Source organism: Pteropus vampyrus, unplaced genomic scaffold, assembly GCF_000151845.1.
Source record: "Pteropus vampyrus isolate Shadow unplaced genomic scaffold, Pvam_2.0 Scaffold383, whole genome shotgun sequence".
NCBI classification, from domain to species: domain Eukaryota; kingdom Metazoa; phylum Chordata; class Mammalia; order Chiroptera; family Pteropodidae; genus Pteropus; species Pteropus vampyrus.
Genome location: NW_011889164.1, coordinates 420,986 through 442,031, shown reverse-complemented (window position 1 = coordinate 442,031; position 21,046 = coordinate 420,986). Strand labels below are relative to the sequence as shown.

At 38.4% G+C, this 21,046-nt stretch overlaps 1 protein-coding gene across 6 annotated transcripts in view; it reads left to right on the top strand.

The window, feature by feature from the left end:
* The first annotated feature begins 1,178 nt into the window (after positions 1 to 1,178).
* EXO1 (exonuclease 1) overlaps positions 1,179 to 21,046 on the top strand; it is a 39,605-nt gene continuing 19,737 nt past the window's right edge. Inside the window, exons 1-11 of one of the 6 annotated variants that reach the window (XM_023523205.1) lie at positions 1,179 to 1,376; positions 1,767 to 2,222; positions 2,964 to 3,137; positions 5,131 to 5,232; positions 5,434 to 5,553; positions 8,714 to 8,837; positions 9,836 to 9,973; positions 10,857 to 11,069; positions 14,870 to 15,057; positions 15,750 to 15,846; positions 17,740 to 17,965. In XM_023523205.1, coding sequence (XP_023378973.1) covers positions 2,977 to 3,137; positions 5,131 to 5,232; positions 5,434 to 5,553; positions 8,714 to 8,837; positions 9,836 to 9,973; positions 10,857 to 11,069; positions 14,870 to 15,057; positions 15,750 to 15,846; positions 17,740 to 17,965 — 1,369 coding nt within the window. In that variant the 5' untranslated portion in view covers positions 1,179 to 1,376; positions 1,767 to 2,222; positions 2,964 to 2,976. Of the gene's footprint in view, positions 1,377 to 1,766; positions 2,223 to 2,963; positions 3,138 to 5,130; positions 5,233 to 5,433; positions 5,554 to 8,713; positions 8,838 to 9,835; positions 9,974 to 10,856; positions 11,070 to 14,869; positions 15,058 to 15,749; positions 15,847 to 17,739; positions 17,966 to 21,046 lie in introns of those variants that run through there. The other 5 variants (XM_023523204.1, XM_023523206.1, XM_011380000.2 and 2 more) reach the window with 5 other exon arrangements.

The following is a 21,046-nucleotide window of genomic DNA, read 5'->3' as shown; positions in this document are numbered from 1 at the left end:
TAGTGAAGGCATATAGTAAATTACAACATGAATTGATTCAAATGGCTTTATCCTCCCAAAGAGTAAAATCTTTTTGTTCCGTGAAATTCCTTTTAACTGTTTTCTTTTTTCGGTTCAATCTTCAAACTTCAAACACTGCAGCCGAGAATCCATTCCGGAACCTTGACAGACAAATTGTAGTGCATCCCTCTTATGTTAGTTTCATGATGGACTCAAATGTGGCTGCAATGGGCACCTTCTTAATGTCTGAGTTTCTTCCTAAGACCACAAAGCTGGACACTAGGTAAAGTGGCGAGGACAGATTTTAGTCAGTAATTCTATTATAAAAGAACGAGTCCAGCACAAGCTTAACTCAACACGATTTGCACAGATGACTGTGTGGTTTACAGAGAAAATGCGGGAATGGGAAGCAGGTGTGAATGGGGTTCAGTAGAGTCAAGGAAGTGAAAGGTTACCAAAATTGGGAAGTAAGACCTAGTAAAATTCTCCTGCTACTGCTAAGCGGTGCTTATGGGACTTAGGCTCCTACGCTCCTGCAGAAGCTGGGAGACGGGCCCTAACTTCAGATGTTGGCTGGGAATTCTTTTGGCAACCTTTTCTCAGAAAGGCACTTTAAGCGGGGCTGGAGTGGCCCCATGGGGCTGTGGCCTGGAGCTGTGTTAGCGTTCATTCAAGTCTTTCTTTGTAGGCCAAGGTTCAAGCTTAGTTGAGAAGAGGGCTCAGAGGAGCCTGGCTAGAGATCGGTCAAGGAGAGAATCTTTGTCACTTCCCAGATTATTTACTAATCGCCCTCTCTTTCCTTTCCCAAAGTCTACTGGAAGGGTCCAAAGAATACTGTAACTCAAGCTGAATCTCTCGTTTCCCTGCAGTCCTTTTTTAGGTTTTAAAAACTTCAACACATTCAGGCGGCGGCGCCCTTTGAACTTCAGCAGCTCGGAACTGAGGCTGCAGTCAGGTAAGAACTACAACTCCCAGCAGCCCCGGTGAAAGAGAAAATGCTCAACTTCCCGGCTGCCGTTCCTATTGGGCCATCAGTTCCAGCTCCCCGCGCCCCTTCAAAAGGCCGCAAGAGGTTGCGGCGGGCAGCCGCGCTCGGAGTCGCAGGGCAGTGTGGGCCGCAGTCGCATCCGCCGAGGCTGATGCTCGGAGAGGCCGCCGGAAGCGGAGCCGGCGTCGCGGAGCGGCACTCTGACGTCACTTCCGCTGGGCGGGCTGCGGGCCATCCCGCGCAAATTGAAAGGTGTGTCCCTTCGAGCGCTCTAAGTTCCGCTGCTCCCGCTTCCCCATGAGAGTCGAGGGCGTTGGAGACGGGTTTCGGAGCCCCCACCAGGCTGCCCTTCCCGAAAAGTGAGCGGAGCAGGCCGCGCGGAGACTGGGTGAGTTCCTGCCGGTCCCCGCGGGGTCGATCTGTGCGTACTCCCGTTCCGGGCTCGGGATTCCGGGTCTCAGGAAGGGAAGGAGAGGGTCTGACGTGGTCTTCCACACCCTGCAGCAGAGTCCCGAGGAACGTGGCGGGGGCGCTGCCCGAGTGGAGTCAGTGGTGTGGGAGTGTGTTTGGTCCCGAGGGAACGTAGTTGGCCAGGCTAGGGCTGCAGTCCGTGAACCGCGGGAAAGTCTGTGCTCCTTGCAGACGTTTTCTGGCCGGACCTGGCATCCGGTTGTCGGACCCCTCTTATTTCACTGCAGAAGCTATCAGTGCAGTTTTTACATTCAGTCTCCAAGCTTTTAAATGTTGACAAGTAAATTTTTTTTTTTTTTTAATACAGGCCAAAGGAAACGTGTCTTCTGGAATGGGCTTGCGGGCCGCTCCTCGCTCCTGCACACCCGCATGAGATGGAGGAATAGGGAGGGAGGGTAATGAAGTTGTTGCCTCAGGCGGTCTCCTTGAGATGCTGTGTGCCACGTGGCACTCAGTCATTCTTACTGTGCTCACGAGGAACTATTTATTCGAGGATATTTACCTAGCTTAGAAGAAACATGTTTCCTGAAATGTATACTATGTCAGTTTTCCTCAGTGTGAAAAGAAACTCTTTAAGAGACTAATTGTTCTCATACTGTGGCTTGGGGACCACCTGCATCCAAAGTACCTGCCGTGTTTAAAATTCAGAATCCTCCACCAAGCTCCACAGCTAGTAAATTACGGTATGTAGAAGTGGAGTTGAACCTGCGAACTGCTGAAATTCGACAACTGCTGGACTAGAACATCAGAGCTTGCTCAACGGGTGAGGTTGACCTCTGCTCCTGGGCTTCCTTTCTTCCCTTTTTCCCAAACTTAATGTTTGGTGGGAGAGATTTGTTACGAAATGCCAGGCAACTGCACAGGGCCCACTGCTGTCTTTCACTTTTCCTTGTGGGTAGTTGGGGGGAGTGGTTGCTTGGGGAAGGACTGTGACAGCGCCACAATTTCTATACAGAAAGGGCTTAGGGGTTGCAACCTGGACGGAAGTGGGTGAGAAGTTAAAGCATTTGTTCTGAAGCATTTATTCTATTTTTCAGTTGAATTGCCTACCTTCCTACAAAGTTTTGAGTTTCCACTCCTACATTGATTTGCATATTGGTTCTTATAATGCCTGTTTAGAGGGAATGTGATGCCATACCATGCACAATTTTGTAGAGAAGAGAGGCTCATAATTTTTTAGCACCTCTGTGTTCCTAGTACTCTTTTGAGGGCTTGGAGCACACATGATTCCAAGTGGGAGAGTACTTGGGAAAGAATAAACATTAAGGAAAATAAGTGACATTAGAGATAGGATTAGGGGTTATTATAAAAATTCTAGACTGGAATTATTTGACAGAGGAGCCCAGTTAAAATATTGAAGAGCATTGATTCTAAAATATCTAAACAGTAACAGATACTATATCAGTTTCCAAGCTTTTTTAAAAATTATTTTTCTAAAACTTTTGAGTAAATATATTTTGCTTTAAATATTGCTATTTTTCCTTTCTCCTCTCATATCATGTAGTTAACTTGGCACAATGGGGATACACGGATTACTGCAATTTATCAAAGAAGCTTCTGAACCCGTCCACGTGAGGAAGTATAAGGGGCAGGTAGTAGCCGTGGACACGTATTGCTGGCTTCACAAAGGAGCTGTTGCTTGTGCCGAACAACTAGCCAAAGGTGAACCTACCGATAAGTAAGTTTGGACCTTGTATTCATTGCCAATTAAGAGTGAGACTTGTAATACCTTATTTTCAGAAAAGGGTCATTTTCATTCAATACGAGGTTTATCAAGAAGTGAGAGTGTGTTTTAGAACATTGCCAAATCAAGAATGACTTTTTAGTGTGATCAGGCCTAGTTTTTATTTTGAATAAGCCGGAGTATCAGCATACTGATGGACAAAGACCTATAGGTCTGTGACCAGCAGGTATATCTGTCCCTCCTTTATTCTGTGGCTAAGATAAACTTTTTAACAGTATTCTGGAAATCCATGATTTCAGACTCCTACTTTCTTGGCTACAGACAACACACTGCTAAGCCCTGTTAGCAAAGCAAAGGGACAAGGTATTCTGACCCCTTTTTACTTCAATGTGGGCCAAAAATGGTGGGCCATGTTGACATCCAGTCATAACCCTGTGACCTCATTTGAGGCAGGACTGATGTCCTCTTTATTTTTCAAATTGAAACATTAGAGAAATGAATGCAGTCTCTAGACAGAGACTGCCACAGGGATTTGGACACTAATTACATATTTTCTTTTTTTGCAATATATTACTTAAGCACAATAGACAATTGGTAAAATGTGTAAATCCCGTTTATTTCCTAGAAGAAAGGGAAGAAAGTCATTATCAGATGATGAATGTTTGGGGCTTTCAGGACTATCGAATTAATTTGACCAGAAGTGGCCTGTGACAGTCCATGTGAGATCTGAAGGATCCTGGGCATTTCTGCCACTCCAACTGCTGTGATCATTTTTTGAAAGTATTTTCTTTTCTACCACTAAATTTGAGCAGTTTCAGTGGATTTGAAAACTACAGGTTTTTCATTGCCATCTTCAGTGTTTCTTTGAATAAGGAGGCGGGGAACTGTATCTCTTGTTTCTTGTAGTTCTTGAGGATTCTAAGATTTTTTGCCTTTGGAAGAGTTATCCAAAGTACAGGGAATATCCTTTATCGTTAGAGATGTCAGAGACTCTGTAGGACCCGCCGTGTAGCTGGCATTCAGCAACTGTTTATTGAACTAAAAAGTTTCAGTACTTTCAACAAAGTATTGTGTATTTTATTTTTTTTCCTATGGCAACTAATAAGTCACATTTGATAGAGTTTATTTTCCTTTCCTTATCTACCTTTGTATGGGAATATTAACCAGAAAAGATCAGAAAATTAGGATAAGCCTATGACAAACCTTTATGACCATTATAAAGAATAAGGTAGATCTATATGTGCTGAGCTGGAAAGATGTCTGAAATATATGAAATGAAGGCACCAGGTATCTGTTTTTATTTTGTCTAGTTTATTAAAAAAATTTTTTCTTTAAAATTCATTACAATTTTATATTTGCTTTCTCCTATTTTTACATGGTATTTAATCATTGGTCACAATGACTGTTCTATAAACCAGTAGGCCCATTGTCACTGGTTTACAATAAAAAAATAATAAGGGCAGTGTAGTGAATCTTTCATTAAGATGAATATACTTGATTTTAATGATTACCTTTTAAGATCACGCCTTTCTGTTCCTATTTTGAGTTAAAATCTCTTTTTTTAATGAAATCATGAGAGTTGTAATTCCGTTTGTTATTTGATTTGCCAAAATAAAAACCTAAATTCAGTATGTGACCCTTGTTTGACTCCGGCACAGGGGTGGGGGGATAGTCACAGCAGTGCTGTGTTGGAGCCGACAGGTGCGTGTTTACTATACACTGTCTCCTAGTTCAGCGAGCCCACGTCAGTAGTGTATCCATCACTGCAGAATATTCACGTCAAGGACGTTGACGGGTGCTATAGGTCAGGTCCCTTTCCCCCTAGAACTGGTTGTTGAACGTTTACCGGGATACCGCTGATCATAAGAAACATTAGGACAATTGGGCAGATTTTAATATGGGCTATATATTAGATGTCTTGGGTGTGATAATGGTATTGTTGGAGGAATCAGGTATGTATTGTACTATTCTTTCATCTATTCAATAGATTTGAAATTTTTCCAAGCAAAAAAATGGGGAGAAAAGGCAAGATTTGGAACCATAAAGCCTTTAAATTTACAGATGAAGAAAGCAAGGCTTGGAGGGTCAGGTAATTCACTGAATGTCATATAGTCCATTAGGGTCCAAGGCAGGGTTTGAACCCAAGTCCCAGTTAGTTTCCATTTCCTATAAAAACATTTACTTAAAAAACAACCTCTTTTCATAATCTGTTTCACCTGTTTTTAAAAAGAGCAAAAGTATTATCTTACAAGATGCAAAACACTTAAATATGTTTTCTTTATTGTCATAGGTATGTAGGATTTTGTATGAAATTTGTAAATATGTTACTGTCTCACGGGATCAAGCCTATTCTTGTATTTGACGGATGCACTTTACCTTCTAAAAAGGAAGTGGAGAAGTCTAGAAGAGAGTAAGTTGCCTCTGATTAATCTGACTTAATTGCATTAAGGTCTGATGCTGTGGTCTGTATAATACCAAATATTTTCATTTTAGTTTGTTGAGATTGTTTATACCCTCGTACATGAATAAATTTCCTTACATGTTCCATGCATGCCAGAAAGGAATGTGCGTTGTCCAGTTATTGAGTGAAAGATTTCGTCTGTCTAGTAAATTAAGCTTATTGATTGTGGTGTTCAAATTTCCCACATCTAGACGTGGTTCCATAGTGTAGTGATTAGCACATTTGCTTTACATACAGAAAGTCCTGGGTTTGCACCCCAGTGGAGCCACGGTCCATGGTCTCTGGCCATGCTACCCTGAACAAGCCCAGTGTCTGATCTCGGAAGCTGAGCAGGGTCGGGCCTGGTTAATACTTGGATGGGAGACCACCTAGGAAGACCAGGGGCTGTAGGCATAAATAATAATAAAAAAAAAAAATTCCATATCTTTACTGGCTTTTTATTTTTATATTTTTATGTGTGTCTTTTTAATTCATCAATTACTGAAGAAAGTATGTTAAAATTTCACTGATAGTGGGTTTGTTAATTACCTTACAGTTATGTCAATTTTTTGCTTTATTTTGAAGCTATTTTATTGGTTACATTCAGGTTTAGAATCTTACATTTTTGTAGTGAAATGAAACAATATATAGTGACTCTGTTTATGCTTTTTTCTGAAAACTGTTCTGTCTGATATTAGCATATTCATAATAACTCTCTTGTGTTTATTCTTAGCATCTTTCTGTTAACCTTCAGCGTTAACTGTCATTGGTTTTTATGTTTGTCTCTTATAAAGAATACATCACTGTATTTGTTTTTATCCATTCTGTCAATCTTAGCCATTTTAATAATCTTTTCAATAGAAAATTTTATTCATTTTACAATGATCATTAGTTACTAATATATTTTGACTTATTATTTCTCTTGATATTTTATATTTATTTCACCTTTCTTTTTCTTTTTTTTTGGGGGGGGGGTAACTCCTACCTTGCTTCACTACTAGATTGATTGTTTTTTTCCACCCTTTTTATATTGTCTCTTGTATCTAGTTGAAAAGTGATGCATTCTATTTCTGTTCTTTCGATAGTTATACTAGAAATTTTATCATTCATGTTTAACTTAATAGAATCTAGTCATTTTACAATAATGGACTTTAGAAAGACATTCTGTGTTTAATGAAACCACTATTCCACCACATTCATCTCTTCTTTTTTCCCCCTATATTAGCTTTTAGATCCAGGAGTCATTGTATTGCATAGGAAAGACCAGTGGGCATAGCTGTGAAAGGCAGTGTGAATTACACCCAAAGAGAAGTAAGCCTCGCTGTGCGAGCATTTTGTAAGAGGTGCTTCTGGCCCAGCCTCAGAGGGTTCTTCAGGCCTAGGTTTTTCAGTCTAGCTGTACCTAGAGGGTCTGATTCTTCAAGTCAAAACTTCATAAAGCTTATTAAAAGATTAACAGGGCGGTGAACATATGTACATATTTCTCATTATTGAATTGTATACTTGAAACTTATATAATTTTATTAACCAATGTCACCACAATAAATTTAATTAAAAAAAGAAAAAATTAACTGAGACCGAGACCCAGTATGAATAACATAGTTTACTAAATATACTTTTGATGAAATGTTGATTAGTTCCGGTTTAGTTCTAAAAGGATTGGTGACAACCCTAAACCAGTATGGCTAAGGGACTGATTCCAACGACACCCCACCTGGGCATCCCCCATCATGTTCTTAATTCTAGTCACAGACAGTGACAGATTTTCCTCTTGCTAATCTCAAGAATGGCTAAAGAGGGTTTCTACTGTGTGAATCTTGCGTGAGTGCTCTTTCTGTCTTCTCTCTGTGAGATCAGCTTCCTCTGGGAGGGGCCTTTATAATCCTTTTCTACGAAGTCTTCTCATCTGTGGAGCCCAGTCTAAAAGTAGAACTAGGGGATTTGTGTGCGTATATATACATGCTTAAAAAAACCTCGTGAGTTTAGACCGATAACTTCCAATTCAAATTCAGGGTACAGGATTTTTACTTAATTTCTGTATTTCATCTGTATCTCCCTCCTTCCTTCCAGAGATTCCTTGTTTTTAAGTGTATAGGGCATGATAAAGTTAGAGTATCTTTTAATTAGAGTAGTTCCCCTGTTATCCACGAGGGATACATTCCAAGATCCCCAGTGGATGCCTGAAACCCCGGAGAGAACTGAGTCCTGTTATACTGTTTGTTCTCATACACACATACCTACGATAAAGTTTAATTCATAAATTAGGCACAGTGAGAAGTTAACAGCAGTAACTATTAATGAAACGTAACAATCATAGCAACATACTATAATAAAAGTTATGTTAATGTGGTCTGTCTCTCTCAAAATAGCTCAGTGTACTCTAATCCTTCTTGTGATGTGAGATGACACAGTGCCCAAGTGATGAGATGAAGTGAAGTGGAGACACTAGACAAAGGGATGATTCATGTCCTGGGCAGGAAGGAGCAGAACGGCATCGAGATTTCATTATGCTACTCAGAAAGGCGCACAATTTAAAACCTGTGAATTATTTCTGGAATTGTCTATTTAATATTTTGGATCCACATTTGAATATGGGTAACTGAAACTGTGAAAAACGAAACTGGGGATAAGGGGGGACTACTGTACTCATTTATTTTCTCCCGCATTATATTCAACAGTGGATTCAAAATTAAATACTAATACTACCACTACCGATACGATTATTGCAAATAGTTAAAATTTCATTCTTTTTCTTTAGCATATGCTCTCTCTGTCCCCATTTAAAAAATAGTGGTGCTAAACCATCAGAGCATAGCTATTGCTCTCTCCCTGTTTAACCCTTATTTAGTCTTCGTTCTACAAATTATCATCTGTTTCATGATTACTAACAGTCTTTATACCAGTGCCTCTCATGTAATTTTGTTTTTTCTGAGGTTTATTGTCTATTAGATTTCAGAGCAGCTCATAGAAAGGAGATCAGAGTCCTCTGTAGTCGTAGCTTGTGCAATACCAGCTTTATTATTCTTGCACTTTCAAATGAGTCAAACTTTTCTTTATTCTAGGAAAATTTCTTGAATTATAGTTTTATTACAATTTCTCCAGTCAGCCTCTTAATTTTTTTCCTTTGCAGAAGACGACAAGCCAATCTTCTTAAAGGCAAGCAGCTTCTCCGTGAGGGGAAGGTCTCAGAGGCCAGAGAGTGTTTCGCCCGTTCCATCAACATCACGCACGCTATGGCCCACCGAGTGATTAAGGTACGGTAAGCTGGACGAGGAATACAGCCAGAGCAGCAGATGGATAAGGTCATTTAAGCTGGTTGTAACTTGTTTATTAATGAGAGAGAATGAAGGGGGGAAATGATCGTAGACCAAACCTCCAGGAGAGGGCAGATGGCAGAGGAAGAGGGAACATTATCTTTAGATAGAGGAGTTCAGCAGTTTCCAAGGGAGAAAGCCTAAGGAATAAGCAAAGCTCCCCCTTTTTAGATAACTCATTTAGATAAACTCCATCAGCATGCTATCCTGTCCGTAGAGCTAGAAGGGATGCATTCCTGGGGTTCACTCCTACCCCACTCATGTAGTCTTCACCACTCACCCAGCCTGCCCCCTCGGACAACTGTCAGAGGTCTGAGGAAGCAGCCTGGGGACTCAGGAGCTCTGTAGGTGTCTAGGCTGCTTGATCTACTCCGCTCAGAAGCTGCTTTTTTGTCACTGTGAATGTTAGTGTCCACGTGCCCACAATCCCCGCGCTCACTTCCCCATTTCAATAAACAAATGGGAGGATAAATATAGTGATTAGATTCTGTAGTTTATCAGTTCACTGTCAGATAGACTTTTGTAATTTGACAAGAGAACCTGTTACTTTGTGGGGAAAATATATTCAAAGCTCCAAACACATGTCTTGTATACTTTTAGAACATAGCCATCCTTAAGGTAGAAACTTTCTATAACTTGAAATAATTAACTTTTGTAGTTTGTAGTTTTTTGCCTCCCTCCCCCAAATGTATAGCAGTATTTCTTTTCTCCACATTTATAAATTGATTTTTTAAAAAGAAACCTCTTGGTGGCTATATTGATTTGTTCAATATACGCTAAGACTAAAAGTAGAAAAACATACTTCAAAAGAAATGATTTTTGAAAAATAATATTAGCGCGTGCATGATGAGGCTGTTAATAAAATGGATTTGAAACGGGAGGTTGTTTAGTTCTTTCCAGACGCTGTTCTGTAGATTGACTGTGATGGTCTCTCACAGGCTGCTCGGTCTCAGGGAGTAGATTGTCTCGTGGCACCTTACGAAGCGGATGCACAGTTGGCCTATCTTAATAAAGCTGGTATTGTACAAGCTATAATTACAGAGGACTCTGATCTGCTCGCTTTCGGCTGTAAAAAGGTACTTAAATCATGTAAATCAAGAGGCTAAACTTTTTCCTCTCCAGTAATATTTAATATCTGCAATTAATATCTACTTACAGTGCTAATAATTATTTTAAATGAAGTGTTTTGCTGCTTGACATTTGTATCATCCGGGTGCTTTTTCAGAGTAAGCCCTTAAGGTTAGAGCATTTTGTTGTTGTTTTGGTCAAATTCTTTGGTAGAATGTAGACTTATGGGTCTTATGTTTTAATAATGGTAACTTATATGCTTTATATTTTTCAGTTAGGTTGGGTAAATTATCTACTAATGGGATACTCTGCAGTTATTTAGAATTATGTATAAAATTAATGGAAAATTTTATGACATATTAAGGGGAAAGTTAAGATACAAAAGTATAGAGTGATGTCATTTTTGTTAATATCTATGTTATTTATATTATATATGTCATAGGTGACTAGAAGGATCTATGTCAAAGGTTAATGCTGGGTAACAGTGAAAGATGAGAGATTTCGGAAACTTGTTTTGTTTATTATTTATGAATTTCTGTGTTTTCCAAAATTTCTACAATGAACATGTAATACTTTAGGAATGAGAAAAAGGGTTACTTTTGAAAAAAAAGAGTCACAGTGGGAAGTAAGGGGAAATGCTCTCTGTATGAATTGCTGTTGGATCACCATGACGACCCTGTGGCGTAAGCAGGAAGAGATGCAGAAAACGTATTCCTCATGTCCGAGTCACAGCCTATCCTCAGTTTCATTTTCTTCCAAATTTAACACGAGCCTCTCTCTCACTGTCATGATGAAGAACAAGAAGGATTTCTTCAAAATGTTACAATGAATTAGATAATGAAAAATAAAAATGACCCTCATCGGTATTAACAATTTCCCTTCTTTTTGAAGGTGATTTTAAAAATGGACCAGTTTGGAAATGGACTGGAAATTGATCAGGCTCGGCTGGGAATGTGCAGGCAGCTTGGGGATGTGTTCACAGAAGAGAAGTTCCGTTACATGTGCATTCTTTCAGGCTGTGACTATCTCTCGTCACTGCGTGGGATTGGATTAGCAAAGGCCTGCAAAGTACTAAGACTAGCCAATAATCCAGATATTGTCAAGGTAAGAGTGCCTTACCAAGTGTCTTATTCGGTTTCTGAAACACTTCTTAAATAATAGAAAAGACATTCAGAATATAGATTTTAAATATCCCATTATGTCAGTAGCCAATAATGTGTCACCAAAAGGAGAAAATGACTAAAATACTAAAACTGCTTTTGGCAATTGGTGAACCATCTTCTCAGCAATTGACAAACGAATAGTAATGATTTCTTAAATTGCTTTTTTAATTTTATTATTTTTTAATAATGTTTTTTACTTTTCAATTATAGTTGGCATACAGCTATATTAGTTTCAGGTGTACAACATAGTGATTAGACATCAATATAACTGACAAAGTGATCACCCTAATAAATCTAGTAGCCCTCTGACACCATACATAGTTATTACAATATTATTGACTGTATTTCTTATGCTATACTTTGTATCTCCATGACCGTTTTTGTAACTACCGATTTCTACTTCTTAATCCCTTCTCCCTTTTTAACTACCCCCCAACTTCTCTCATCTGATAACCCTCAAAATATTCTCTGTATCTGTGAGTTTGTCCGTTTTCTGTTTATTTCATTCTTTAGGTTACACATGTGCATGAAATCATATTGTCATTTCTTTCTTTTATCTGACATACTCCAGTCAGCACAGTACCCTCTAGGTCCGTTATAAAATATCTTTTCCCATTCCTTTACTTTTAGTCTGTGTGTGTCTTTTAATCTGAAGCGTGTCTCTTGTAGGCAGCCTATGAAAGAGTCTTGTTTTCTTATCCATTTAGCCACCCTATCTTTTGATTGGAGCATTTAATTCTTTTTCATTTGAAGTACTTGTTGATAGATATGTAGTTATTGTCACTTTATTCATATTTTTGATACATACTTTTTTTTTTTCTTAAATCCGTCTAACATTTCCTATAATACTGGCTCGATGGCGATGAACTCCTTTAGTTTTTTCTTATCTGGGAAGCTCTTTATCTGTCCTTTGATTCTAAATGATAACGTTGCTGGGTAGAGTAATCTTGGTTGTAGGTCCTGGCTTTTCGTCGCTTTGAATATTTTGTGCCAGCTTCTTCTGGCCTGCAAGGTTTCTGTTGAGAAATTGGCTACCAGTCTTATGGGAGCTCCCTTGTAGGCAACTAACTACTTTTCTCTTGCTGCATTTAAAATTCTGTCTTTGTATTTAACCTTTGGCATTTTAATTATGATGTGTCTTGGTGTGGGCCTGTTCATCTTTTTTGGGAATCTCTGAGCTTCCTGGGCTTGTATGTCTATTTCCTTTATCAAGTTAGGGAAGTTTTCAGTCATTATTTCTTCAGATAAGTTTTCAATTCCTTGCTCTCTCTCTCTCCTTCTGTTACTACTATGATGCAAACGTTGGTAGCTTGATGTTGTCCCATAGGCGCCTTAAACCATCTTCATTTTTTTGGATTCTGTTTTCTTTTTGCTGTTCTGATTGGGTGTCTTCTTCTACCCCATCCTCTAAATTGCCAACCTCTAAAAGGCAGCTTGAATGGCCCTGCACGTTGGGTGGAGCGGGGTCTCAGAATCACCTGGGTGGGTAACCAGTGTTATCTAGGTCGATGGAGACCCAGATATGGCACCCATCTGCATCTGCGCACTGGGAGTGGGGAGGGCTCAACCAAGGAACAGTGCCCTCTGCCAGCACTTCTTTCTGTGAGAAAGCCGTCCCTCCACCCTGCTCTGAAGCCCAACAACTCAATGTCTCCCCATACGTCCCTGGCACTTCTCTATCAGCTGCCCCAGCATTGGAGCTTAGAGCAAGTGAGTCCATCAGCAAGTAAGTCAGAGCAGGCCCTTTAAAAGGAAAGTCTGCAACTCTCACAGCCCTCCATCTCAGACACAATCCCTGCTGGTTTTCACAGCCAGAGGTTGTCGGGGCTTACCTTTCCAGCACTAGAACCCTGGGACTCCTTGCTTCTCAGGTAGGAGAGGAGGCTCTTCAGCCAAGATAACCCTCTCGAGGCTCAGTCACCACATGCTGTTTGGGGACTGGGCCATTTTGTGTCTTCGCCCCTCCTGCCAGTTTTGAGGTGACCTCTTACGTTTGTCCCTAGTTGTAGGGCTGCTGTTCAGCCAGACCTCAGGGGACTCCAGTGATGGTTGCTCTGTGGTTTCGTTATAATTTTGGTGTGATTGCGAGAGGAAGCGTGTACAGCATCCACCTTCTGTGCCATCTGACCAGTGGCTCCAAATAGTAGTGATTTTTTAAATGAAAAGTATTATGAAGAGATTTAAAAGCTGTTTAAAATATTCTAGGATAGAATTAATGTTAACCCATTTCCCTTTTGCCCCGACAATACTTGGGCTTGTGGCTGCAATGTTTACCCCAAGATAACTAACAGATTACAGTCCTAGCTTTACCCCCAAAGTTTGCCATGAAATATCTCACTTTTATTATATTTTTGCATCACTCTAGTATGTTGATAGTCTTTGGAAACAAATGGCATCATTCTATGTATAGCATTCTGTTTTTAGTAGTGGTATTTCCATTTACAAAATATAGTAATTCTCAATTACTGGAAATGTCAAATCTTAGAAAACATAGCATTCCTACGTGTGATGTTAACATCATTATCGAATAGTTGTTAGCCAAAGATTCATTTGAGGAATCTGATTTCTGTGACATTAGGATTAGAGACAAGTTCTGTTTAGAAATAACTCCAAGAACAGTTTTTATATTTTATTCTCACATTGCAAACCAGTCAGATTTGTTTCAGCCTCAAAGAGCATGTTTATTTAAAATTAAATTGATGCCGGCAGCGAGCTGCACTTCTTTTTCTAAATGGGAAATGGATTACAGTGTACCATCTTTTGATTTCTGTCCTGTTTATATGAATTATAGAAATTAAAACAAAAATTAAAATATTTATTAATTCACCTAAAATTAATAAGTACATTGCATGTTAACATAAATAGCATATTTTTATGTGAATCTCTTTACTGTGGCTTCATAGAGGACAGCTGGATTCTCATATCTACTTCCTCATGCAATCTAATGCAATATCGTGTGTCTTGGATCCTCTGGAAAATTCAGAGATACCTTACGTCGCTGCTCTATAATTTCTCTGAAGTCTTTACCTTAAAAAAATCAGCATCCATTAAAGGAGCTTACATTCCCCTTCGGGTGGTTCTCCGAAGCCCTCTGAGTTTGTAGAGCAGGGTTCCCATTTTCTGTTTCCGAGAGCGCGGAGTGTGGGTCCTCAGGATTAAGCGTGGAGGGAGGCTCTCTGGAGGGGGACATGGTGGCAGCGGGAGCAGCGTGTCCTAACTAGCCTGTGACTCCAGGATCACCAGTTCTCTGGGTCTTCCTTCTTCGTCTGTGAGTTTGGTATAAAATATTTAAAACCACTTCCAGCTCTAATCCTCCATGACTAACAGGAGTTAGAATGTCTTGTTTTTTAAAAATACGATGTAAGAATACTTGGGTTTTTTTAATTCTCATGTTTTGTATGTTGTTCGTTTTTTGCTTTCTGAATGAAAGGAACTTTGAGGGTAAAGAATATATCTTAAAGTTACACCAAGGAATATCAACTTGATGTGTAACTGAATTTTTCATTCTTTGGATTAGTAATAGAAAAACCAAAGAAAATACTGTTACAGAGACTTAGAATTTTAAGTGATATGACATGGCTGCGTTTGCTTGCTGGTACAGGTTTTTCATGTAGATAAAAGTAATTGCTTTTTTTGTTTTTCTCCATCCTCCTCCAATGTAAACCGACTGATTTTGGGGATAATACACTCCCTATTCTTTATTTATAGATAACTTGTAAATATTTTTACGTCCATCATTAGGTTATCAAGAAAATCGGACATTATCTCAGGATGAATATAACAGTACCAGAAGATTACATCAAGGGATTTATTCAGGCCAACAATACCTTCCTTTATCAGCTAGTTTTTGATCCCATCAGAAGGAAACTCATCCCTCTGAATGCCTATGAAGCCAATATTGATCCTGAAACACTAAGCTATGCTGGGCAGTATCCTTTCTGAACCAGAATGGTAGAATTTCGCACTTCTTCCGTATATTTATGTTGCTTTTTTTAGTGGGACATTCTGTAAAAAGCTTGCAAATTGTTCTTTGCTTTCTTTATAATGAAATCTGTGTTTTGTTATTTTTAATTACCATGCTAGTGAAAATTTAGAGCACCTTTTTTTGTTTATAAATCTGAGGCTCATTCATTATAACTTGCTAATTACTTAGATTGACTTGACAGAAACACGTCCAGCGTCAGTCCCTTAAGGTATGTATTCCAGGGGTGGAACTTGAGAGACACTCACGGCAAGCACGCTCGATTTATTAAGAGAAGCATCCTGGGCACAGTGCTCCAGCTTAGGATGCTCTTCCTACAGCCACCACCACCGCCACACACGCTCAGGGCGATGCATGGCCCAGAGTCACTCAGCTGGTGGCCAGGATTTCCTCTCCATCTTCCTTAAAAGGGAGTAAATGATGACTTGGGTATTTACTTCAGTAAACAGCCAACTCTTGCAGTGACAAAGATGAGTAAATATGCTTATGGTTTCAGTAATGCTGAATGTAGAAGTAAGCAGGGTCCGTTGAAGTCCTAAACCTGAAAATTTTGGGGGGCAATAGGATACACTCTTCTGTCTTAATATAGTATCATTTGTTTGTTAATAAAAGCCTTTTTCCTTAATCTTACCAACGTAGATATGTTGATGATTCTATAGCTCTTCAAATAGCACTTGGAAATAAAGATATAAATACTTTTGAACAGATAGATGACTATAATCCAGACACTGCTGCGGTAACGTTTTATTGATTTCTTTCTAAAAGAGCACATTTTGGTTATGTCTCAGGAATTATGACCAAAGGCAAATCTTTGTTTAATAAACATCTTTTAAGCATTTCTATATCTAGGCATTATACAGATTTTTAATTGTAAACAACTTGATGCTAGAGAAATTATGTCTTTTATAACATAGGTATATTGGTTAAGTTTCTTAAACTAAAAGATAACCATATTGTGTATTATCAGACCTTGAGAATTGAACATTTCCTTTGATGCCTTTTTTCTCATCTTACCCTGTTCAGCCTCTGGCTTTTGGTGTTGTCGAAGACTCAAACCTAGAAACACTGCCTGTGGGAGTACAGGCTGGTTTTTCACTCATTCACAGCTTAGCAACGAGCACCTCTTTTGTGTCTGAGCCCTCTCCTTTTCTCTTCTGCTTTTTCCCAGTTGTGTACATCCCTTACGGTGCTTTCTCTCCATTCTCTTTTCTGTTCATATTTTCATTCCGACTGTTCTTTTCTTATATTTATTCTCATACAACCTCTAGTCTCTGTACCAGCTCTATAATTCTGAATGTCCCTTGAGTCTCTACATAAATGACTTCCTATAACCTTAAATCTAGCCACAGTCAAAAACATTCTTCATTCTTTATCAGCTTTTCTCAATAACATTTTTCTTTTTAGCACTTACTACCATATAATTTATGTCTCTAGTTTATTATTATTCCCAAAAGAATGCAGTCTTCATAAAGCAGGGTTCTATGACCTTTTATTGCTAAATCCTTACAGGCAAGGATTATTTTGCTTTTGTACTTCAGAACACTAGCTAACCTACTGTAGTGCTTAATAAATGCTTAGTAAAGGACTGAATTAGTGAGCAAGGGTAAAAAGGCCTGGACTGGACTGGAAGCTATGAAAAAGAAAAAAGTATCAACCAGAAGACAACTAAAAGTAGCAAAAGGACTTAGCAATGAAAGCAAGCCAGATTATTTTTCAAGTTATGAGAATGAAAGAATGTAACTCAGCCATCCCCAACCTTTTTGGCACCAGGGACTGGTGCTCCCATGAGAATCTAATGCCTGGTGATCTGAGGTGGAGCTGAGGCGGTGATGCTGGTGCTGGGGAGCAGCTGCAAATACAGATGAAGCTTCACTCGCTCCTTCGCTGCTTACCTCCTATGCAGCCTGGTTCCTAACAGGCCATGGACTGGGTACCTGGGGATTGGGTACTCCTGATATAAATGACATTCATTCAACAAATAAATGTGGCAAATATACCAGTACTAGCTGGCAATAAGCCCTTTCTCCGAGAAAGTTTTATGTAAGACTCAGTAGTAGCTTTTGTTTCTCCCTATTGTCCACTAAAGATGATACCAAGTTTGGGTCTCATAGAAACTAGGATTTTGTAAGTTAGATTGTTTTGATGGAACTCAGTCAATGTCTAGAGTTGAGGTAGTTGACTACTTTAAATACATAATTTTGTGATTTTAACTTTCAGGTGCTTTGTCAAAGGTATGTAAATGATTATTTAGAGCACATTGCCAGATGATTATTAAATACTATGTGTTGAAATAATGCTCAGATTTTAAAAGTGCTTTTTTTCTATCCATATTTCTTCATTGCAGTTTCATTTCTTGCATCATTCATCTTAGGAAGATTTATTTTTTATTTCTTAGAAATGAGCTAACAAGGTCACTTGAGCTTTGTTAGAAGAGAAACAAATCTAGGAATACAAGATACATTTAACGGAGAAGTGTAGGACCAGAAAAATAGAAACTGTTATTAGAGGACCGGTATTTTATCAATAAGTTGTTCTTTTTAAGCGTAATTTTTAATTATTTGCTTATATGTTGATACAGAAGGAAATAAAATTATTTTTCTTCAAGTCACCTTTTCCTTTTATATTTTAGCCTGCCCAGTCAAGAAGTCATAGCTGGAATGACAAAGCATGTCAGAAGTCATCTCATGTTAATAGCATTTGGCATAGGAATTACTGTCCTAGACCTGAGCTAGGTATTGTTCCAAATGCTACAAGATTGAAGGAAAATCCAAGTACCGTGGGCATCGAACAGGTGATTAGCACTAAAGGGTTAAATCTTCCAAGGAAGTCAGCCATTGTGAAGAGACCAAGAAGTGGTACGTACTTCATTTTTGTGAAATACTAGTGAGAACTGGTCACATTTAAGAAATCTTTGCTAAACGAAGGTCACTAAGACTTTCTCTTATTTTCTTCTAGAAGTTTTATAGCTTTGACTCTTACTTACATTTAGGCCTTTGATCCATTTTCAGTTAATTTTTTATATGGTATGAGGTAAGGATCAAGGGTCATTTTTTTGTGTGTGTATGGCAATCCTGTTGTCCCAGCACCATTTATTTAAAAGGTTACCCTTTCTTTATGGAATTGCCATAGCACATTTGACGATCGACCCTATATGTGTGGGTCTGTTTCTGGTCTGTCGTTCTGTACCATTGGTCTCTTTTCCTATCTTTATGCCATACTTTATGACATACTGTTTTGATTGCTGTAGCTTTATAGTCAATCTTGAAATCAAGTAATATAAGTTCCCTAAGTTCTTCTGAAAAGTTGTTTTGGTTATTCTGTGTTCTTTACATTTCATATAAATCTTAGAATCAACTGTCTGCTGTGATTTTGATTGAGATTTAGTTGAATATATATATAGATCAATTCAGGAAGAACTGATATCTGAACAATATTGAGTTTTCTGGTCCATTTAAGTCTTCAGCAGTGCTTTGTAGTTTTCACTGCACGGGGCTTACACATCTCAGATTTATCCCTATGTTTCAGATTTTTGATGCTATCATAAATGATAGTTTTATTTCGATTTCTAGTTGGTCATTGCTAATATATAGAAATACAATTGATTTTTGTATATTAACCTTGTATTCTGCAACCTTGCTAAATTTATGGATTAATTTTGGTATCTCATTTTTAGACCCCACAGGATTTTCCATATAAATGATCATATCACTTGCAAGTAAAGATATTCTTCCCTCTCCTTTTTCAGCCTACATGCCTTTTATTTATTTTTCTTGCCTGCTGGAACCTCCAGTATAATGAACAGAAGTGATGAGAATGGAACACTAAGTGTTGGGAAGAGTTTTGATTTGATTTAGTTTTTTCATAATAGAATATGTTTAGAAATAGAACAATTGAAATCTGCTCTCTCTTCTTTTTACCTCAGACATTTGCATGAATGAACAAAAGACTAACAACACAAAACAAAATCCTTTGCAAACTTTTAGTTCATGCTTTTATTTTTTTTAAGTTTAGATATAGATTATACATGTTTGGCCAAAATGTCCTGATTCTTATGAACCTAAATATTTTTTATGATATCTCTGAACCTTTGTTTTCTCTTCTGAAATGGGAGCGATATTGCCTGTTTCACAAATTCTTGTATATGTTGTATAAGATAATAAATAAAAGTACCCAGCACATAGCAAGTGCACTGCACACGTTAGTTCCTTCCTTCCCTCCTGCTACCAGGAAGATAGACTTTTTAGGCAGAGGGTTCATTATTAGTAAATTCTTTATTCCAGACTAAGTCTGCCTTATTAAACTTCAACTTACCAATGGATTTTATCCTCTGGTCAAACACAAAAATCAAACTAGATAAAGTTAAATCCCACTTTTACATGATAGCCCTTCCCATGTTTAGAGACAGCCATTGTGATTGTGACCTTCCTAAAATTTCATTTCCAAGCTAAAAGTTCTTATCTATTCCAAGTTTTGCTTTGGCTACAAATACAGGTTTTTAATAATTGTGTAACTATTACAGTGAGTGAGTTGAGATGTGTTCCACTTACACAGTGCATTTTTAGAATGGTGGCACGATTTCAGTTCGTCATCCAAAGGCTGCAATTTTATTATTGCAAACTAAGATAGTGTTAGCTTTTGTTAACATTCTCGTCATTTCACTGGCATTTTCTGAGTCAAAATCCACCACGTGCCATTACAGCTACAATTATACTTTTAAATGTGGGTTAAATTATTTCTATTGAGGTCATCTGAATTAATTTTAATCCACTGTTCTGCCCACTAATATTTTTTTTTCTTTTTTGAATCTTTGTATTATCTTCTAATATATAGGTATTATCTATGTCAGCTGGAAATTTGAAAAGTATGAAGTTTTGGTTAAAATGTGTTTGTTTAATGTACTGTTTAACTGAATCAGAGTGAGTTTGGAACCTAAAGCACTGTGTAGAGACCGACTTCCTTTCATAGTCTTTCAGAGCTGTTCAACGTGCTGCAGAGCCACGTAACTAATGTTCAGTAGATTTTGCGCTATATTGTCCACTGGGGTAACATGAGAGACACTGAAATGTCTCGCTCAGTTCCAGGTTTACTACATCTACGGCATCTCCTGAATAGCTAGTCTAAAGCTGATCACGAAAAGACAGTGAGGTTAGTGTGGCATGGCTTTTCCTCGGAGAAGCCTTGCTGTGGCTTCTACGTTTGTTTTTTCCTTTTCTGTGAGGGCTCACAGTTCCCTGCATAATAAACAGGTGTGGGCTTTTACCATCAGTCAAAATCAAGTTTGCTGATCTATATATCCCTTTTTTAAAATCTATACATTTTTAAATTTGAGGAACCATCTTCCTGTCTCTAGTATTTTGGTGCCCCCAGCCGTTTTTACTGACTTCTTAGAGTAATAAGCATTTACTGCTATGTGAGTGGAAGCTATTGAACTAATTTCAAACTCTTTAGTGCTCTATGTCCTTGTCATCTCTGGCTGTAGCCTTTTGTATTGTTTCATCTTATTTATTCTAATACCATAGAATATAGTTGCTGCACAGCGGTCTTCCAGGGCCCCACGAGTAGGTAGTAAGAGTCAGAGCTACAGCACAGATTACTTCGGACTACGTGACAGTCACATGTACCTCATATGCACACCACATAGATGGTGTGTATAAATAGCTACTGGTTCTACTGGAACATTTTTTAAATCAAACATTAAATTATACATGTACATGTTCATTGCCTTAAAATTGTTTTTTGTTTGTTTGTTTATTTTACAGTCCCTTGGCGTAAAGAGTATATAGCCTTACAGAGTTGATAGTTTCCTGAAATTTTGGTTTGGGTAATTTTACATAAAATCATACAAATGATTGACAGTAAATCTTAGCTAATTTGTGAAATTGTAAAGTACAGTTAAGGAAATTTTTTTTTAAGTTATCCTTGGATTTTCTTTTCTG